This window comes from Manis pentadactyla, chromosome 4 (assembly GCF_030020395.1).
Source record: "Manis pentadactyla isolate mManPen7 chromosome 4, mManPen7.hap1, whole genome shotgun sequence".
NCBI classification, from domain to species: Eukaryota; Metazoa; Chordata; class Mammalia; order Pholidota; family Manidae; genus Manis; species Manis pentadactyla.
Genome location: NC_080022.1, coordinates 187,072,110 through 187,091,846, shown reverse-complemented (window position 1 = coordinate 187,091,846; position 19,737 = coordinate 187,072,110). Strand labels below are relative to the sequence as shown.

The window sequence follows — 19,737 nt, the reverse complement described above, 5'->3', positions numbered from 1 at the left end:
CCGAGGGCCCCTGGGAGGGGGCAGGCGGGGCGGAGATGCTTGCAGCCAGGGCTGGGGGGCCTGGGACAGTGGGGTCCAGAGGGCCCCCTGTAGGGGCCCGAATGTAGGAGTCTGCAGAGCTCGGCTGAGGGTCCTATGGGCCCAGTCCCCATGCCTCCTGACCCACTGCCACCCACACCCCAGCCCCCAGGCACCACCCCAAGGGAGGCCCTTAAAGTGGGGCCCCAGCCCTGGACTGGCTTAGCTCCCTGCATGCGCCTCTCTGCCCCGCCCTGAAGCCGATTCCTGGAAGGCTGGCTGCTTCCCAGCAGAGCCGAGGGAGCCCTGGGGCTACTGTCCCCGCGGGTTTCCCAGGATTCCAGCCGCTCCACCCAGCACCTCCCAAGCAGCCAGCCGCCGGGCCTTCCCTCTGGGCTTTCCTGCGCCCCCAGGCCCCCAGGCCCCTGAGAAGCTCTTAAGACCTGGAGCTCCGATGATGACCCTTCCCTCCTGGATCCCAAGGCGTGGATGCCTCTGTGGAAGGGGTCAGACCCTGACCCAGCACCTCCAGTCCCCAGAGACCGAGCCCCCCGCCCCGCACAGTCTGGGGAGGAGCGCTGAGAGGCAGCAGCAGCAGAGGGCCTCGGGGATGGAGGGGCAGTGTTGGGTGGAAGAAGGGGCGTCCCAGCCTTGCCAGAGAGAAGTGGCAGGGGACAGAGCAGCAGCTATTAAGTGCTGGGCCCTCTGAGGTTCCCGGGACTGAAAGGTTTGCCCAAGGCCACCATTTATTCCTAAAGCCACGGTGGCGCTTGTCTCCTACCCCTCCCCCTCCCTTCTGACCAAATTCCTCCGCAGCCCACCTCTGCTCCCTGCCCTGACCGGCAGGCCTGGGCTGGGGCGCAGTGGCCATCTGCCATCACAGCCAAGCTGCCCAAGGAGCAGAGGGGAGACCCGGGGTGCAGCTCCGCCTCTAATCCGGGGCAAGTGGCTGCAGGGAAATAATCAGTCGACAAGTGTAAGCTTAAAGGAAAAAGCAGAGCTTCCAAACCTGGAAGGTCATTAGGAGAATATGGCCCTGACCTTGAGGAAGGGGAGGAGTTCTTAAAGCAAGACAAGAATTATGGGGGGGCGAGGGGGTAAATTTAACTAATAAAATGAAGAACTGGGAATACATGAAGAATTATGCAGAAGTGGAGAGGCAGGCCAGAGAAATGGGGACATTCTTCTGCAATACATATTATTAACTGTAGAATATAATGTATGAACGGGAAAAGACAGGCGCCTCACAGAGGAGAGATCCGAATAGCTAAACCATAAGAAAAGGTGCTCAAGTTCATCAGGTATCAGAAAAAGCAGACTGAAATCAAAAGATACCATCACACATCCCCGGAGCCGGCAAAGTCGTGAGGTCTGATAACAGGCAGTGGGAAGGCAGGCGTGTAAATCATTGCAGCCACCTTGGGAAACAGCTGGCGTCGCCCAGCCAAGCTGGCGATACGAATGGGCTGCCTTTGCAGTCCTGCCCAGACGTCAGTCCCACAGAACCGTGCGCACGTGTGCAGCGGCTTGCTTACTACACGAAATCTGAAGACAACCAAGGTCCCGAAACAGGCAGAATGGAGAGATGAACTGTGGTTTAGGCACACGGTGGAAAGCCACACAGCCATGGCAGAATTAACTACAACCACAGCACGGGTGAATCTCGGGGGCGTGAGTCGACCAGGAGTCAGGCATGCAAGGCTGACTCAATTTATATCACGTTCAAAAACGAACAGCCCGCGACCATCACGGAGGAGTCCGTCCAGGATGGCCAAACCGTAAAGAAAAGCAGAGAAGGATCATAAAAGTCAGACTGCAGCAGTAATTTCTAGCAAAGGGAAGGGTATGAATGGCAAGGAAACTTCTGGAATCCTGGCTGTGTTCTATTTCTTGATCTGAGTGGTAATAACACAGGAGTTCATTTTCTATTTACTAGTAAAACTGCACAAATATGCTTCAAAGAACAAATACACTTTTTTGTGTTTTATTGTGTGATATCTCACAACTTTAAAAAAAATATGAGTGTAGCTGAGCACCCACGATGCTGAGCAGTGGGAACCTGGCCCTGCAGACTCCCACCCAGCCCACCTTAGCACTCGTGATCCAGGAGCTGACGAGTGTAGGTAGAAGTCCTGTGGTTTTCCTTTGGCCTGGACAGCACAAGTTCTCGCCGTAACTCACGCCCTCCATGGGCTGTCGGCAGAGCCTGCCAGCCGAGGGGTGGGGTGCAGCCCCCGCCCCCCACTGCCCCATTCTCTCCTGGTCTCCCACCCTGTTTGGAGTTCCCTAGGTGACCAAGGTGACCCTCTCTGATGGGCCTTCACATTCCCCACCACAGTGGAGGAGGTGCAGGGGCTCGGAGGAGGCCGCCTCCCTCCCAGCACACATGGCCTTGACATAGGGCCGGGCCCGGCCCTCTGCCCTTTGCCACCCCCCAGTCTGGGGAGATGAAGGTGCGAACAGCTCTCCCTTGATTCCCAGGCTGTTGAGCCTGGACCCAGGCCAGCTCCCTATAGATCCTGCGGGCTCAGGGCCAAGAGGATGGGATGGGAAGGACATTTCCCCCACCCTGTTTACCAGGACCCAAGGCCGCTATCTCCAGTTCCAATCTGCTGCCTCCCTTTATCTTAGCGGGGCCAGCCCCTGGTTCCCAGCAGCAGCCTCCCCGCCACTCACTTCCTGCCAGTGGCCCAGCGTTACAGGAATACGCACGCCGAACTCTGCTTGTGCGTGTGTGAGTCTGCGCCCACACCCCAGAGCCTGGGCCTGGAGGGGTGCCAGGGATCTCAGGGGTGCCATGAGAGGCAGCCACCCCAGGACTCTTATTTTGCTCCCCACCAGCCTGCCCAGTGTCCTCTCACTGCTCTGGGGAGTGGCAAGTAGATATCTCAAGGCCAGGGAAGGGGCAAATGGGGACCCCGGTCAAGAGTCCCCTGTGAAGAGAGCAAGGCAGAACCAGGGTCCATTCCTCATCCATTCTTGGCTTCCTCTCGCACAGGGACACCTACCTCACACATGGCAGTGGTGTCCATGCTGCCCAGAGGTCCTAGGGTAGGGAAGTCAGACCGTGTGTCCCCCCTCATTAGCCATTCAGCTGGCACTGCTGAGCACTGTGGGCCAGTGCCAGGCTGCACACACAGGACACTCCAAAGGCCAAGGGCATCCTGGCCCCTGCCCATAACCCTCGAGCAGTGAGGAGAAGAGATGCTACTGGCCCCTTAGAAAGGGGACCACCTCCCTGTCCCACTGGACTGTGGCCAGGGGACTTGTTCCCAGAACAAGAAACATCTCAGCTGAGACTGAAGACTGAGAAAGTGCTAACCAGGCACATGCGCTGATGGTTGGGGGTTTCCGGGCAGAGGGATCAGCAGGTGCAAAGATCTGGGGGTGAAAGAGAGGCCAGCGCATTCGGGGAACAGAAATGTTGCAATCGGGCTGCAGTGTGGTGTAAGGGAGGACCTGCATCCTTGTGCGGTGGGCAGGGGTGGGGGAGTCCAAGGGTGGTGGCCATGGGGAAGAGGGGGCGGCTCATACGTGGGGTGAGGCAGGTCTACGTGGAAGCAGATGATGACCCTGAGACCCTTCCAGGGATGGCAGCTGACGAGGGGGGCTGGACTCTCCTTTTGAGAAGAGGCAGAGAGAAGGGAGTCAGCTCAATGATGTGGGGTGCCAGGGAGGGGGCAAGTATGGCTGGCTGCCCGCTGGGCTTCTGACTTCTCATCTGGCCTGGGAGCTGTGAAGTGTCACCAGCTTTCATCAGGATGACGCAGATCTCAGATGCAGCCAGGAAAACAGACACGTATGCACCCCCCCCAACACATACACACACACACGTTCAGATACCTGTGCCCACGTGTGCACGTATAAGCAAAGCTATACATGTGTGCACGCACACATGCAGAGACACACCAACATGCATGCACACACATACTGATACACATATACACTTTAAATTCATACATACAAGATACACACACACACACACGCACATGCATGAGCCAGGACAATCCCCCCGAGACCAAGCCTTGGTCTCAGAACCACGCCTCATTGCCCTGTGGAGGGATAGCCACGCTTCTCCCATGGTAGCCCACCCTTCCTGCCGCCTCCACCCTGGGTGAGCCCCAACTAGGGTAAGGCACCTTGGATCGAGGTGGGGCTCGCCCAGGTGCCCTGAGACTAGACGGGTGGTGACAAGCAGCTGCCTGGCAGAAGGAACCTCTGTTGGGCCCCAGCCTCCCCCAAGAAGAGGCCAGCTCCCTGGGGAGGCTGCTTGGCTATGGGAGCAGAAACGCCTGCTTTGGAGATGAGCTGGGCCACCTTGGTGGCATTCTTGGATTGATCTAAGCCCCCTGCCCAGGACCCCTTGTCCAAAGTTGTTGTGCGGATTTACAGGGAGGCTGCAGGCGGGAAGACTTGGCAAACAGAAACCATTCTGTGGCTCTGTCGTGGCTGGGAGGTGCCTGGGGACCCAGCTGTTTGCCCCTTGCTCCGAGAGCCACCATCACTGTCCCAACCCCTCCCTTCCTGCCCACAAAGGCCTCTGCTCCCCACCCCCCACTTCCCAGCAGAAGGACTGGAGCCAGACACAGAGATAAGGGGCTTGTTTCCTAAGGGCCTGGAATTCCGTGGAGATTGTGGGTCAGGGCCAGAAGGGCGCTGGGTGGGGGAGGGCACAGTGAACCCTTCCTTCAGATGGGAGTCCTTGGGACCACAGGCCCTGCTGGGACGTGCAATTCCTGCCCTTTCAGGATGGCCCCACCAGGCACACAGGGCAGAGCTGGAGAGCTCCAGGGAGGTCTCCCTGACCCTGGACGTAGCTGTTGGGCTCCACCTCCACCCCTGCTCACTTCTCCAACCAGACTGGCCTCTCAAGGCCTCAAATGCTCTAGCTGCCTCGTACCCTGAGCCTTTGCTCATGCTCTTCCCTCTGCCTGGGGCACTCTCCCCTCTACCTTTGATTAACACCCTGCTCTGACTTCAAAGCTCAGCCCAATCACTGCTTCCTCCAGGAAGACTGCCCTGATGCCTCAACCAAGTCTGCTGCAGCTTATCTTGATGCCAACATCCTCCCTGCCAGTGCTCCTCCCTCAGGCAGCAACCTGTCCCACCCGGAGGACCTGAGCTCCAAGGACAGGCTGCACTTGCTCCCCTTTATCCCAAGACCAGACCTGGAGCAGGCACAGTGCTCTGATGAAGGTCAGTGTCTGATGAAGGCTGAGCATCCTCTTTGCTGAGGGATGCCCTGACAGGAGGTGTGGGTACCTCTTCTGGTGAGCTTCTCCCCCCTGGGGCCCACATCCTCCCATGGGGTGCAGACATCACAGCCTCACTCCAGGAAGGGAGCCACCGAGTAGGGCCTGTCACTCACATGGAGGCCTGTCCTCCCTGGGCGAGGGAAGGTCACCGTGAAGGGCCCAGTCCAGGCTGAGTCAGGGTGCACCCCACAGCAGCAGCACGAAGCCCTGGGGCCCTGGGCTGTGACCAAGATCGATGACAACTGCAACAGCCTAAGAGAGTGAACACTCACACCTCATACTGCCCGCCAGGCACCAAGGTCAGCACTAAATGCATTAAGCCATCAAATCCTCAAAATAGCCCATTTCACAGTTAAGGAGACTGAGGCATACACAGAGGCTAAATGGCTTGTGCAAAGCTGCCACCTGGTAAGTGGGGACCTGAGTCACTGCTACCCCACACTGTCCCCCAGGGGAAGCAGTGATACGGGGGAGAGGATCTCTGTGCTCTGCCATCAGGCCCTGCGAAATCGGAGGCTCAGACCAATTGCACCATCTCTGTGTCCCTCTGCCTGTCACCCAGACAATGCCTGACACACAGCAGGTGTTCAACAAATCAGTACTGAACAAAGTAAATGATGGGAAGCTACTTTTAAGGGACGACATAACAGAGTGGTTCAGAGCTGGGCTCTGGAGACAGCTGGGCCTGACCACTTCCTCACCAAGTGACCTTAGGCAGTTTATTCATTTTGGTGTGCCTGTTTCCCCATCTGCAAAACAGAGATGATAACATACTTGTCTCCCAAAGCTGATGTGCCAACATTTGCAAAGTACCTGCGACAGTGTACTGGGACAGCACACGGCAAAACCACATGAGCGTGTGCTCTGTAAAGCCTGCACGGCTGGGTTTCTTCGGCGGCGGATCCCTACCTCTCCCACTTCGGGGGCTGGCGGCGTGCCCGCTGCGACGAAGCCAGAACTACAACTCCCAGCATGCCGCGGGGCCCTCCGCTCGTTCCGCGCTGCGCCGGCCACGACGAAGTCCGAACTACAACTCCCAGCATGCCACGGGCCCCGGTCAGCCGTAGCCGAGGTCAGTGAAGTCTCGCCGCTCCCGGTAGCCCTCGCCGGAAGGGTCGGGGTGGGGGACAGGGCGCTGCCCCGCCATGCTCCGAGGACTGGCCCGGGCCGCGGCCCAGCGACACGGGGCCCTCTGGACGCGGGGATCTGGGAGCCAGTCGGGGGTCCCCACGCACGTGGTGGACCTGCGCAGCGACACGATGACCAAGCCCGGGCCGGCCATGAGGCGCGCCATGGCCGAGGCGGTCGTGGGGGACGACGACTACGGCGAGGACCCCACCGTCCGCGGTGAGCCCGACATGCAGGCAGGCTGGAGCCAGGGGTCGTCGCAGCGACCCCAGGGCGCTGTCCGTGGTGCTGGCGGGAGAGGTGGCCCCGGGCGCGGGGTGGCGGTTCAGCTGCAGGTCGCTGCACCGTCCGGCCCATCACCTGCAGGCTTGTTCGAAATGCAGATTCTCGGGTCCCACACGGACCTGCTGAGCCAGAATCTGCATGTTAATAGCAGCACCAGGTGATTTGTGCCGCCCAAGTGCTGGAAGATGTGAGTGTTACCCCATCTTGCAGTGGGGCTCTGAGATGCTAAGCGAAGCGCTCAAGGTCCCATACCATAAATGGCAAAGCAAGATTTAACCAAGGTCTTCTCGCTCTGAAACCTACAGCTATTGTCCTGTACCCACTGCCTTCCCACACAAAGACAAACAAAACCCGTCTAGAAAAGGAGTTTCTCCCCAGGGTGCATCTCCCAAGGAGAGGCCTCTAAAGTGTTTTCAAGATGTGGTGACTGGCACCCCCACCCTGGGTTGAGAGTTGCTGCCATAGTAAACTAGTGCTCTTGCTGGGGTGTGCACGACTCTTAACTGTGCCACACACAAGCCACAAGGTTGCCCTGAGGGCCTGTCTGTGGGTCAAGTAGTGACTGGAGCTAATCATGCATCCAGTGGACACCCACTGTTGCCACGAACTTCAAAGACCCTGAGCCCACTGCTCAGCAGGCAGCCTGATGCGTAGGCACTGCCTTTGGGGTGGGGACGTTGCCAGAGAGTGATTTGGGGACTGAGGGCTGAGGAGGTGTGGGACTCTCAGGGAATGGGGACTTTGCAGAGGAACTCTCTTAAACAGGGAGTGGAAGGAAGGGAGTGCTGGCTCACAAGGCAGTGAGAATGGCCCTCAGGATACAGACAGGAAATGTGGCTGGAGCCTGGCATGCAGGAGACACTCCTGTCCCTGGACAGGGAAGCTGAGGCCAGATCCTGCCAGCCTTGAATGCCATGCTGCAGACTTCAGGCTTGATACCACAGGTAGAGGGGAACAGGCTTTAAAGCAAGAGCCAGAAGGCCCACTCCCCTCCAGCCCCCCAGAGCCTCTGCTTCTGAGGGCTCCCGTCCTGTTCTGGGAGAGGAAGTCAGCAAAGAAACCGCAGGGCCCCACCTGCAAGGGGCTGATGGGAAAGGAAGTGAGACAGGTGTGGGGTCTGGGGGGGTTCAAACCACAAAGTTTCAATGTGGGGGGAGACTGTGGCCCAGGACGAGGTGGCACAGAATGTTGATGAGGGACGTCTGGACCTGGATTTGTGGTCACCAGAACCACAGCCTGCAGCTGGTGGGCCTGGGCTCCTGTCCCACCCACAGCCTTGGGCAAAGTGCCCACATGTGGACATGGGCTCATGATTGTAACACAAGAACACTTTGAAAAGTGGCTCTGAGCAAGCGCCATTGTTGACGGAGCCTCCCTGCTCTCCTTCTTTTCCCTCTGCTCAGAGCTGCAGGGAAGGGCTGCCACGCTGCTGGGGGTGGAGCAGACCTTGTTTGTGCCCACCAACACCATGGCCAACCTCATCTCTGGTGAGCGAGGGGTGGCCCCAGGTCCTCCCTCCGTGCGTCCCTAGGTGCTGGGGGGCTGCGGCACCATCAACCTCGTCCTGAGCGGAGCTGCCTGGGGGCCCCTGGTGGAAGATGAGGGAAGGGTGGAGAGTGAGGTCAGCGTGCCCTTGCCCATCCCCCAGCTTCCTCCTGGCAGGTTCTCCCTGGGCCAGGCAGGCAGCCCTCTCCACACTGCCCTGTCTCCAGGTTCCTATAACCACATCCTCTTCTCACCCCTTCCAGCCTGGGGGTCTTGCACTGTCCCTCATGATTCCCCTACATGCTGCCACGCCTTTGTAAATTGTCCCTTTATTAGACTCTGGTTTCCCAATGTGCATGTGCCTTCTGTTCCCTGCGGTGGCCAACTGATGTCTGTGCCCCTGGCTGCTTGTCCCCAAAGGGCAGTGTTGTGGCTGGCTTCCCTGTGCAAAAGATGCTGTGCAGGCCTGGAAACTCGCAGGATGGGCGTGTTAGACCTGGGGAGGAAGGGAGCACAGGCTGGGGTTGCGGGCATGGGCCCCCTGGGACTTGGTACCAACACTGCCCCCTACCTGTCTATGCCAGTGATGTGTCACTGCCGGCGCCGGGGCTCCCAGCTCCTCCTTGGGCAGGAGAGCCACCTCCACGTCTACGAGCAGGGTGGGGTGGCTCAGGTAAGGACCCCGTACCCCTCACTGGGACCGTGCTGGGTGCTCAGCACTTTTGGTGTTTGCCTGCAGAGGGGAGAAATGCCTGGGATGGCAGACTCTGCAGGAAGATGGGAAGGAGAGCCGTTGCCCAGATCGACCATAAGGGGGCATCTGTGCTCATGCCAGCTGCTGGGACACTGGCCTTGCTTGGTACCCTGCTGCCCCCTAGTGGGAACCCAGAACACCAGGCGCCTAGGGTGGGCAGACACCATCTCCGGAGAACTCAGAACCTTTGCTCCCCCTCCTTAGCTGGGATGTCTGTGCCCAAGCCCACAGCACAGGGGGAAGGCTAGGGAGGAGCAGACAGGACAGACATAGGGGCTGCCGCTGGACACCTGGACCTGATCCTCCATTGCCCTTGTACCTGCAGATCGCGGGAGTGCACTCCCACCCACTCCCAGACCTGCCCCACGGCACCCTGGACCTGGCTGAGCTGGAGAGGATGGTCACACGGGGCCTCGGGAGCCCCTACCACCCAGTCTGTGAGCTCATTTGTCTGGAGAACACCCACAGCAGTTCGGGGGGCCGGGTCCTACCCATCAACTACCTACGCCAGGTAGGCCCAGCCCCACCACTGTGCCCCACCACCAGCCAGCTCCCGGCTTCCTGTGCACCCCCTCTGTCCCCTCCTGGAATTCACTCTGCTCTGATACACACTGGGGTGCCCATTAGTCACCAGAACTGCTGTGGGAGGGACACGTGTGGTCTTAGGCTGATATAAAGGAAATTATTTGCTCCTAGTGCCCACACTTTCCACAAAAGAGCAGAGACAAGCCAAGGCGCCGAGCCCCAGAGAAGCACCAGCTGGCGCCCGGGCCTTACCAGCAGTGTGCCAGTGCTGAGCCCCACTGCTCACTGCTGTGGGAACTCGTGCACTAACTCTCCAGACCCAGCCCTCGCCTGTAAAACGGGCCTGAGAACATCTCCCTCACGGAGCTGTGGTGCAGCTCAAACCAGATGACGTGTTTACAGCTCGGACCACAGTAAGCACTGGCCCACAGTGAGCCCATCATAATAAACGTGAGAAAACATTTATCTTCAGTCCCCACAACAGAGGACAGTACCCAGGCTCCGCAGCACAAGCGGTTTCCTAGGTCCCAGGTGGCCATGTCAGTCACCAGCCAGCTCTCCTGACTGCAGCCCCCTGTGGCTCATCAAGGAGCCGGGCTGGTGGCCTTGGGCAGAACCACCCTCTGCCCCTGCTCCGAGCCTGGCCCCTCCGACCACTGTCTGCACCTCGCCCCAGGTGCACCTCCTGGCCCAGAGCCGTGGGGTCCGGGTCCACCTGGACGGAGCCCGGCTGCTGAACGCCTCCGTGGCTCTGCACGTGCCCCCTGCCTGCATCGTGGAGCACTGCGACTCTGTGTCTCTCTGTTTCTCCAAGGTGGGAAGGCTGCTGGGCCGCCCCCCAGACACAGGAGGGTGGGGGTGCCCACAGCAGGAGGCAGAGTTGGGTTCCTGAGTTCCTTTGCTGGCAGCCGCTGGCCTGGACCCCTGTAGCCCCTCTCCAGATAAGGCCAGTGTTTGTGCTTCCCTGCGCCCTTCACACACCCCTCCCCCACACCCAAGGACAGAGATGCACCCCTGGGCCGGCAGGCAGAACTCTCCTTTCTTCTTCCCAGGGCCTGGGTGCACCAGCGGGGGCCCTGCTTGGAGGACCCAAGCACTTCATTGAAGAAGCCTGGCGTCTCCGGAAAGCCCTGGGCGGGGGGATGCACCAGGCAGGGGTGCTGGCTGCAGCTGCCTTGGTGGGACTGGCTGGCGCTGAGCAGGCGCTGCAGAGGGACCACCAGAACGCCCAGAGGTTCGCCAAAGGTGCCTCGCCCACAGCCCCCGCCCTCATCCTCTGTCTGTCTTGGGGGTCTCCGTAGCAGGGCCCGTATCCCCAGGAAGTACACATCCTTCCAACTCTAAAGCAGGAAGGCGAGCCGCTGAGCCTCCAGGGGTGGGACCCAGGCGGTCAGGGTGCTCCACTGGACCACACTCGGCGGTGACCCAGACTGGCGCATGCACAGCGGGGTCAGTGATTCTTATTCTCTGCAAGATCTGGCGGAGTGGAGCCTCCAACCTGGGTCTTTACATCCATTACTGAATCGCTGAAACAACCCCGTGCTGTCCCTCCTTTACCGAGGGGGAAACAGGCCCAGAGAGGTTAACTGATTGGTCCAAGGTCACACAGCTAGAAAGTAGCAGAGCCAAGTCTGTGTGACTCCAAAGGCCATGTCAGGATTCAGGGTCCCTCTTCTCTCCCACTACAGCTGGGCTGCCCAGTGCCTTTCCTGGGATGACAGGGCAGGATGGTGGGGACAGGCAGGGTCCTGGGATGGGGCTGTGCTCACCGCGGGACCTGGGCCCAGGGCTGCAGGAGCTGGCGTCCCCCATCTGTTCCGTGGATCTCCCCGCCGTGGAGACGAACATGGTGATGGTGCAGGTGGATGGGACGCCGCCTGAGGAGCTGTGCCGGCGCCTGCAGACCGTGAGCGCCGAGGAGGTGGCCCAGACCGGCCACGCCGTGCGTGTGCTGCTGCTCCCCTGGACGGAGCAGTCAGTGCGCACTGTGTGGCACCGCAACATCTCGGCGCAGGACACCGAGCTGGCGCTGAGGAAGTGGGGCTTCGTGCTGAGGCAGCTGGGGCCCTGAGGACAGGGTGACGGGACCTTGCGCCCTGGCTGGGATACAGGTGGGGAATGGAGGTGTCCCAAGGGAGCACGTGGGAGGCGAGGCTATAAAACGCCTTTATCCCCTTGTCTCCTTGGACCCCTTTACTTCCCAAACTTAGGGTGAAACCTTCCACCTGTGCTCGTTCAGCAAGCCCTGGGTGCCTCCTGTGTCGGGGACAGGGTATCCAAGCATCCAGGGACAGGTGTGGTCCCCACCATGGCCCAGGAGGCTCCCAGCCCACAAAAGGGGAAAATGCTCCAAGCCACTTGCTCAGAGCCACACAGCCAATGAGAGCATCCTGTGTTCAGGGCCGTGGAGGAGGAAGCAGGAGAGGACATCAGAAAGGGACATCCTCGTTGGATGGTGAAGAGTGTTGTGGCATGAGAGGGTGGCACTTTATTTTGCAGTCATCTAATATATATTTTCCTCTTAAGAAATAAAATTTTATTCTTACAAAAGAACATGTCTTTAATGCACCTCTGTTTATCACAGCACTATTGACAATAGCCAAGATATGGAAGCAACCTAAGTGTCCATCAGTAGATGAATGGATAAAGAAGATGTGGTACATATACACAATGGAATATTATTCAGCCATAAGAAGAAAACAAATCCTACCATTAGCAACAACATGGATGGAGCTGGAGGACATTATGCTCAGTGATATCAGCCAGCCGGAGAAGGACAAATGCCAAATGATTTCCCTCATTTGTGGAGTATAAGAACAAAGCAAAACCGAAGGAACAAAACAGCAGCAGACTCAGACTCCAAGAAGGACTAGTGGTTACCAAAGGGAAGGGGGGTGGGGGGCGGGGGAGGGAGACGGGGACTGAGGGGCATTATGATTGGTGCACATGGTGTGGGGGATCACGGGGAAGACAGTGTAGCACAGAGAAGGCACATAGTGAATCTCTGGCATCTTGCTACACTGATGGACAGTGACTGCATTGGGGTTTGGGGAGACTCGATAATACGGGTGAATGTAGTAACCACATTGTTTTTCATGTGAAACCTTCATTAGAGTGCATATCAATGATACCTTAATAATAAAAAAGAATGTCTTTACTGTAAATGATTTGGGATTGGATCTTAGTTTGAGCAACTCCTGGGGTAAGTAAGGCAGACTCGGTGCTGGAGACCAACCTTCCTGCTGAGGTCGACCAGAAGACCGATACAAAATCTATTTTAAAAAATCACCCAAGAATAACCACCACTAACATATTTGGATATTTCATATATATTCACGTATAAGTGTGTGTGCATGGATATGACTGTGTGTGTGTCTTAAACATTTTTTTTAATCTTTAAAAAGATAAGCCATTACGTGCATGTTTTAGAAGCCTGTAGGAATTCCAGGAGGAGGACTGGCTTTGCAAGAGTAAAGTGGTGACTTCAGTTAAGAGTGTTATGTTTTAGACCCCAGGTGCATGTAGTTAGGAAGCTGCCAGAAACAGGTATGGAGCTCAGAAGGAGGCCTGGGCCCTGAAGGAGCGGCAGCTGTACCGACAAGGACAGGGGGTGGAGTGCCCCCAGCCTGTCGTTCCCCTGCACCTGCAAATCCCAGGGGCGCTCGGCCCTCTCCCCAGCTTCCTCCCCGCCAGCACCCGGACCGCCCCAGCAGCCCCCTCCCAGCCAGGCCTTCAGGCTCTGACCCATCCAGGAGATGCGAAGGGAAACTGAGGCCCTGTCCCCCACCACCTGTCTGCCGCGCCTCAGATGAGCACAGAGTGGGAGGCACCCGGCCGTTGGCTCAGGCTGAGGGCTCGGGCTGCCGAGAGCAGGACACTGCTCAGTGCCTCTGAGGTGCAGGAGCCCCAGGCCAGGGCTGTGGACCAGCCGAAGCCGATGTGGACGCCCTGCACACGCTGGAGGCCGTACTGGTGGACCATCTCGGTGAAGGTCAGGTGTGAGTAGCTGATGGATGCTGACCCCTGCCAGGGTCAGGGCACCTGGAGGGGTGCAGGTTGCCACTCAGTGTGTCTGCCTGCTGGGGGTGCCTGGCCAAGGTGGTCCTGCAGACATGGTCTCGGCATCCCCTGCCTGCTGGCCTTTTGGGGGAATGGGTGCTCCTGTTCAGTCGCCAAGCCCCAGGGCCTGACCCAACAAGACCCTGTGGGAACAGCAGCACCTACACCCCCAACATGTGGTCCCCCCACATACATGTGCACGTGTGCACATGTGTGAACAGTCACCTCTCCTGGCAGCTAGGGCTCCAGAGCTCTGACCTGGCACCCTGAACCAGTCCCCTGACCTCCGCCCAGCCCGTCTTCCTCGAAGCTCCCTCTCCCCACTTCACTGGGCCACCACCTCCCTGCTTCTGACCCTAGCCTGAGAACCTCACCATCTAGAAGCCCTCTGCCCAGCCCCAGGTCTAAATCTCAAGCCCTCAGGTAGGCACTCCCATCCCCACTGTCCTTCCCCAGACCTGAACGCCCCCTCCCTCCCACGCCTCCTTCAGTCTGCAGGGTGCCAGGTGCCCCTTTGTCCAGTGGTTCCGGGCAAAGAGCTGGGACTTTGGACACCATCCTGTCACCTGGGTGCAGGACCAGCCATCCCCAGGCCCACAGGTGCAGGCTGATGCCAGCGGCTGCCCGTGATGCTGACATCAGGGAGGGTCAGGCAGGGCTCCACGGCTCTTCCCGGGTGCACAGGGTCCCTCTGGACACTGCCAAGCCAGGGCAGGAGGCTGAGCGAGCCGACATTCAGGGCCAGGTCTGGATCTCATTGGGGTCTCAAGAAGGGGCACAGCCCCAGGGTCCCCACATTCCCTGACTCTCCCCCTCGTCCTCTGTGATTCCCCACCTGATCAAAGATGGGGACGGACTGGGGGTGGCAGTGGGGTGCTGTGGGAGGACGGACAGGCAGCCGCCAGCCTAGCGCTGGGCAGAGCCACAGCCGGACTCAGGGTCTCATTTCAGGGAGAGACCACGAAGCCGAGTCAATTGAAATGCACTCTGGGACTGGCAGACACCTTTCCTTCCTTGGGGAACTTTCATGCAGCTGAGGCCCCAGAAACAGAGATGTCTGTCCCAGCCTGCAGTGGTCAGAGCTCCTGGTCAAGTCACTGCTCTCCCCACCACCCAGGCTGTCCCAGCAGCTGAGTTCCTCTCCAAGCCACCAGCTGCCTCTGTCCAGCCTGGCTGAGGGCAGGACCTGCCGCTCTGCCGGTGTGAGGGGTGCAGAGTAAGCTCCCAAGCTGGGCCCCGTACATGGAGCCCCAGACTCTCCCTGGGATGGGGAACACGGGTCCAGCTCCTGCCAGGCCACTCCCCGAGCCTCAGACCTCCGGAAGCTGTCTCAAACAGCTCCCTTGAGTGGGCAAGCTGGTTAAAGGCGGTGAGCCATCACTCCGAGCCCCATCTGCCCCCACATCATCTCAGGGGAGGGCACCCCCTCCAGCCAGCATTATCCTGGACCCCTCGGTGTCCCTCCCTTTCTTGCAATGCTGATGGCTGTGGGGCATCGCTGGTGGGAGGGTCTGACCTTAGGCAAGTCCCCGTGGCATGACGTTCCCCTAGAGCTGGTTCATCCGCCAGCCCTGGCTCACTGGGGCCACCTGCGGGGGCTCCTGACAGTGAGATTTCCACGGAGAACCCGCCGTGCGAGGAAAGCAGCCATGCAGCCAGGCTGGACCCCAAGTGAGGGCAACAGGCGGGGCTTCTTAAAACCAGGCCGGCTGCCTGCCCTCCAGCTTCTCCCCCCCTTGGAGCAGGGACCCTCCCCCAACCCACCGGCCAGCACCGTGGTTCCGATCGTGCCAACGTCTCTTGTCACCCTAAAGTTTCCTGGTCACAATCCCACCCAGTTACTCATCTCAGTGTCTCCCTAAGATCTGATTAATTGAATTTTGGACACACACAGATGGTCTTTGGGGTCAGACCACAATTGACATTTGGATTTCTCCAGATTTCATTCTCTAAACCAAACCCCGACGAGGCTGCTGGTTCCCGGGGTTCTTGGTGCTAGGCAGGCCCGCCTACTCCCTGGTGATCAAGGCCTCCCGAAGGGCCCAGCATCCCCTGGGCGGGCCAGAGTGGTCTCATCCCTGAGTCAGGACACCAAACTGCTCAGGCCTGGCCCAGAAAGCAGGGGCCACTGAGGACTGACCCGAGGGGCCACCGGCCCACCGTCAGTGACAGCCAGCCTTGGCAGCTGGGAGCACTGGGTGGCTGGCTGGCTGGGGCAGATGGCACCAAGAGGCAGTGAAGGGGGCCCTAGGACCAGCTTCCTGCTGCCCTTGGCAACTCCGCAGATGTGTCAGCTGGGACCCGAGTGCCCACAGCACAGCGTCCGAAGGGTCCCCTGGGAGTGTGTGGCGCAGCCGGGATGAATGTCAGCTGATAAACCATTACTAGTCACAGTCTGGGCTTGGGTTGGGGTCACTGCCAAGAACTCTGAGGCCCCTTCTTACCCCATCATAACAGGGCCCCTGCCAAGCCCCTGCCACCTTCGCTCCTCTTACCAGGACAGTCCGGGAGAGAGAAGGGAACAGGCCCGGCAGGTCAGGTCCCAGGCTGGCCTTGCAGAACCATGTGCCCACTGTGCCTGGAAGCTCAACCCTGGGGCTCCTCCTGTCCCTTGCTTTGTCTCACAGCTGGAAGCTCTGTCCCTGCCCCTGTGAAGGCCCCTGTGTCACCCAGAGTGCCTATGCCTGCTGCAGCCCAACCACTAGGGTGGGCCTGGCTCTAGCACAGCCCAGAGGGGAGTCGGGGACAGGGTGACAGGAGAGGCAGCACCTGCTCCCATGACCTGCAGCCCCTAGGGCCCCGAGACTCACCCCCCCAGTAAGTAGTAGCAGCCAGTGAAGAGCAGCAGAGGGACGCTCTGGGCCAGGGAACCAAGGAGGCCACAGACCCAGCCACACACAGCGAGGACGAGGCTCAGTGGCAGGACCACCATGAGAGCTCGGCGCAGCGCTGCCAGGAGGGGCGCTCAGGGTGCGGCCAGGGACCCGGGCCTCCCCCAAAGCAGGTCTACCTCCGCAGGTCGCACACGTCTCCTTGGGGAGGGTCAATGGCCACCTCTTGTCCTGGCACAGGCTTCCTGAGGCCCAGGAGAGAGACTTTCCCAGGCCCCTCTCCAACCAACCAAGCTTCTCTGGGGCAGCAACTGCGGGCCCCCTAGCCCACCAGGTAGAGATGCCCACCAGGCGGACCCATTTGGAGACATAAAGGAGAACCCAGAAGGGGCACAGGGGGGTGGGACAGGCTAGGAGTATGCGCCTGTGGCTACCAGCCAGCAGCAGAGCATGGGGCCACGGCCGTCCCAGGAGTTTTCAAGTACGTCTGGAAATGCCCTCTGGGCAAGGGCAGAGCTAGGCTGGAAGCCATCCTCTGGGTCTAGGATGAGCCCTGATCCCACCTTGCCTGGCAATTAGGGAAGGGAGGGTGACCTCGCCCAGGACTCACAGATGAGGGGCAGCACGGAGGTAGGAATGTCCAGGCTCTTGCTGGCAAAGGGGTCAATCAAGGGGATACAGCTGTTCTGCCCTAAAAAGTGGAAAGGATGTGAAGCCTGGTGGGCTGGACACCTCTGGGGTGTCCTTCTCCAAGATGGGTGGTCCTGCAGGCAGGCCTGAGGCACACCCTTGCTCTCTGCCAGAGCTGAGTGGACTGACCAGTGGCCATGGGGCCATCAGATTCTCTCCTGGAACTCAGAGCTGGGGCTCCAAATGGGCTTGGAGGGTGCAAGACCTCTTTCTGTGTTTGTAACGTACAAGCAGCACCCGCACGGATGCCTGCCTAAAACTGCAAATGCTCTGGAGAGGCTGCCCTCAGGCCCGGCTCCCCGAGTACACCCCCTGGGAGGTCAGGCTTGCCAGGACAGGACAAAGGTGTCTGCAGCACGGGCTCTCTGACTGCCACACATGCACATGTCCACGGGCACACATGCACCAGCTGGGAGGGTTTGGAGCATTAGGCAGTCTGTCCAGTGGATGACAGACAGCTGTCTGTTGCTCCAGAAGCCACTGACACACACACTCACATTCATATCACACACACAGGTGTTCACACACATTCACCTGTACACAGGCTCACACACATGTTCACTTGCTCTCACAGTCACCTACACACTGCTTGTATTCTCAGACATGTGCTCACACACTCATATTGATACACAGCCAGACATGCTCACACGCGTGCACACCTGCAAGCTCATATCACACACACACTCGCACTCACATGCATGCCCACATTCACCCTCACACTCTCACTGCCCCACTGCTCCCCTGTGCAGGGGAAACCACCCAGGCGGCCCCAGCTGGGTGAGGAGGCAGCTGAGAGCCCCCTGGCCTGCGGCCACCCCTCACTTGGGCCTGGCTGAGGAACGCCTTGCTTTCTCCTGGGCCTGGCAAACCCTGGCCAGGTCTGAAACACAGGTGGCACATATCAGGCCAACAGAGGTGTAGGGGGCACAGGGGCCTTGCCCGTAGCCGGGCTCTGCCTGCTGGGAGCAGAGGGTAATGGGGCTGCCAGGCCAAACCCTGGGGACAGTAATCAAGAAACAACTCCGGCTCACCTGGATGAGACCCATGGCGTTCCCAGGTGCCCTCCACTCCCCACACCTGGGCCCCCTCCTAAGTGAGACAGCTGAGTGCCCCCTAGTGTGGGGAATGGGGGTGGGGAGGCTGGGGGGGGCACTCCCGGGGGGGAGACCCTCCCACTCCACCCCACAGCCTGGATCCTGAGGAGCATCATTTCCTCCCCCATCTGACGAACCAGGACTTGGAGGTCATCGAGTGGGAGGGGCTGAGAGCGCCGGAGAGCCTCGGGGTGGCGGCCCCCCACCAAGCGATGCACCACCGCTGCTGACACAGGCGAAGGCAGGCGCTGCCCCGGGGCTCCTGCTCCGCAGGCTCTCGGGTCCTAGGGGGCCGCTCTGTCCACCCCGACTCACCGCCCAGTTTGGGAAGGCGTGCGAGAGACCCCCACCCCCACCCCAGGGAAATGCTTTCCTGGGAAGGAGGGGCGCGGGGCCGGCGTCCAGGCGAAGCGGGTGTAGGGCCGCCGTCCTGCTGGTGCCCCGAGCCCGGCGGCCGCGGTACCTGCGCCGCGCGCCCCGGGCCCCGCCCGCGCCCGCCGCCTCCGGGAGGTACCCTTAGTCGCGGGCCCCCGCGGCCGCCGGCAGCGCGCCCCCAGAAGCGCACCCAACCGGGTCACGCCAGCCGGACCCGCGCGCGGGGAGCGGGGAGTCGGGGGGCAGGGCCGCTGGGGGGGGCGTGCGAGGACAGGGGGCCTTAGCAAGCAAGCGGGCGCGGCGGTTCCTGAAGCCCCTCTGGGCACAGCGGCCCCCTTCCTCCCGCCCTCTGGTTCGCAGGGAAACTGATTCTGCTCAGGGAGATCCGCTCGGCCCTTGGGGAAAGGGGTCATCCCTGGGCCACAGACAGACGTCCCCTGACCTGGGTTTAAATACCAGTGTCCCCCGACAAGGGGCAGCTGGCTGTGAGCCCCCGGGGAACTTGCTTACCCTCTGAACCCAAATGGCCAAGTTGGGGGGCGGGAGGGTCTCAGCAGGCAGCAGCCGACCTGTCCTGGCTGGCAGCCTCATGGCCGGGGGGGCAGCCCCACTGGCCTGGTCTTAGCCAGCCTCCAGGACCAAGCAGAGGGACCCAGCGAGGTGTGACGGGTGGGCAAAGGGTGCTAGGCAGGCCGGAAAGCAGGCTACAGGAGGAAGAGGTCTTGCTTGGGACTGGCTCCTAATTAAAAATGGCCCATGGGGCAAGGTGGGCCTCTGCTGTCCACCACTCAGAAACACCCATGAAGTGTCTTGGTCAGGGGTCAGGCGTTAGTGGGGTGAGAGGCAGAGGAGCCACAAAGGGCCCCACCCAGGAGCAGGCAGTGACGCACATGGGCGGGACAGGTGGGGGCTGCCGTGGTGGGCCTGTCCCACGTCCAGTCTCGGATCCCTGCACTATCTGTCGCTGCCTCCAGGGCAGGGCAGAGCCAGCAGAGCCAAGGTAGGAGGCTGGGGACCCACATCCTCGGGGCGGCCCTTCTCCACCAAGTTTCATTCCAGGACTCTCATTTCGGTGTTTTTTATTTCAGTCCCTTTTCTACCAGGCTCTTCTCAGTCTGAGGAATAGTCAGGAAGTAAAAGCCACCATAGCAAGATTACTGAAGCAATACTTCAGCGGCGTTCAGCCATGCCGGCAGGGGCTTGCTCGGGTTTTATGCGGGCAGTCCATCTTTGTACAC

General features: G+C 60.0%; 2 protein-coding genes across 6 annotated transcripts; one reads left to right on the top strand and one right to left on the bottom strand.

Moving 5' to 3' along the window:
* The first annotated feature begins 6,207 nt into the window (after positions 1–6,207).
* Positions 6,208–12,334, top strand: LOC118925046 (uncharacterized). Of its 5 annotated transcripts, none has more exons than XR_008997496.1 (8): positions 6,208–6,620; positions 8,090–8,173; positions 8,756–8,844; positions 9,251–9,436; positions 10,127–10,264; positions 10,503–10,695; positions 11,246–11,561; positions 11,661–12,334. XR_008997496.1 is itself a non-coding variant. In XM_057501757.1 (8 exons), the coding sequence occupies exons 1-7, from the start codon at positions 6,419–6,421 to the stop codon at positions 11,519–11,521; spliced, it is 1,176 nt and encodes a 391-aa protein (XP_057357740.1). In that variant the 5' UTR covers positions 6,208–6,418; the 3' UTR covers positions 11,522–11,561; positions 11,661–12,334. The 5 variants fall into 5 exon arrangements, 4 of the variants coding, with proteins under 4 accessions (XP_057357740.1, XP_036766311.2, XP_057357741.1 ...); XM_057501757.1 differs by having other exon boundaries at positions 11,238–11,561; XM_036910416.2 differs by having other exon boundaries at positions 11,238–12,334.
* Positions 12,335–13,254: 920 nt separating this feature from the next.
* On the bottom strand, positions 13,255–19,090 carry TMEM235 (transmembrane protein 235). Its single transcript, XM_036910362.2, is given in 7 exon segments — positions 13,255–13,462; positions 13,464–13,491; positions 15,670–15,719; positions 16,320–16,458; positions 16,951–17,145; positions 18,588–18,750; positions 19,010–19,090. Coding segments are annotated over 7 exon segments (864 nt in total).
* Positions 19,091–19,737: the final 647 nt, after the last annotated feature.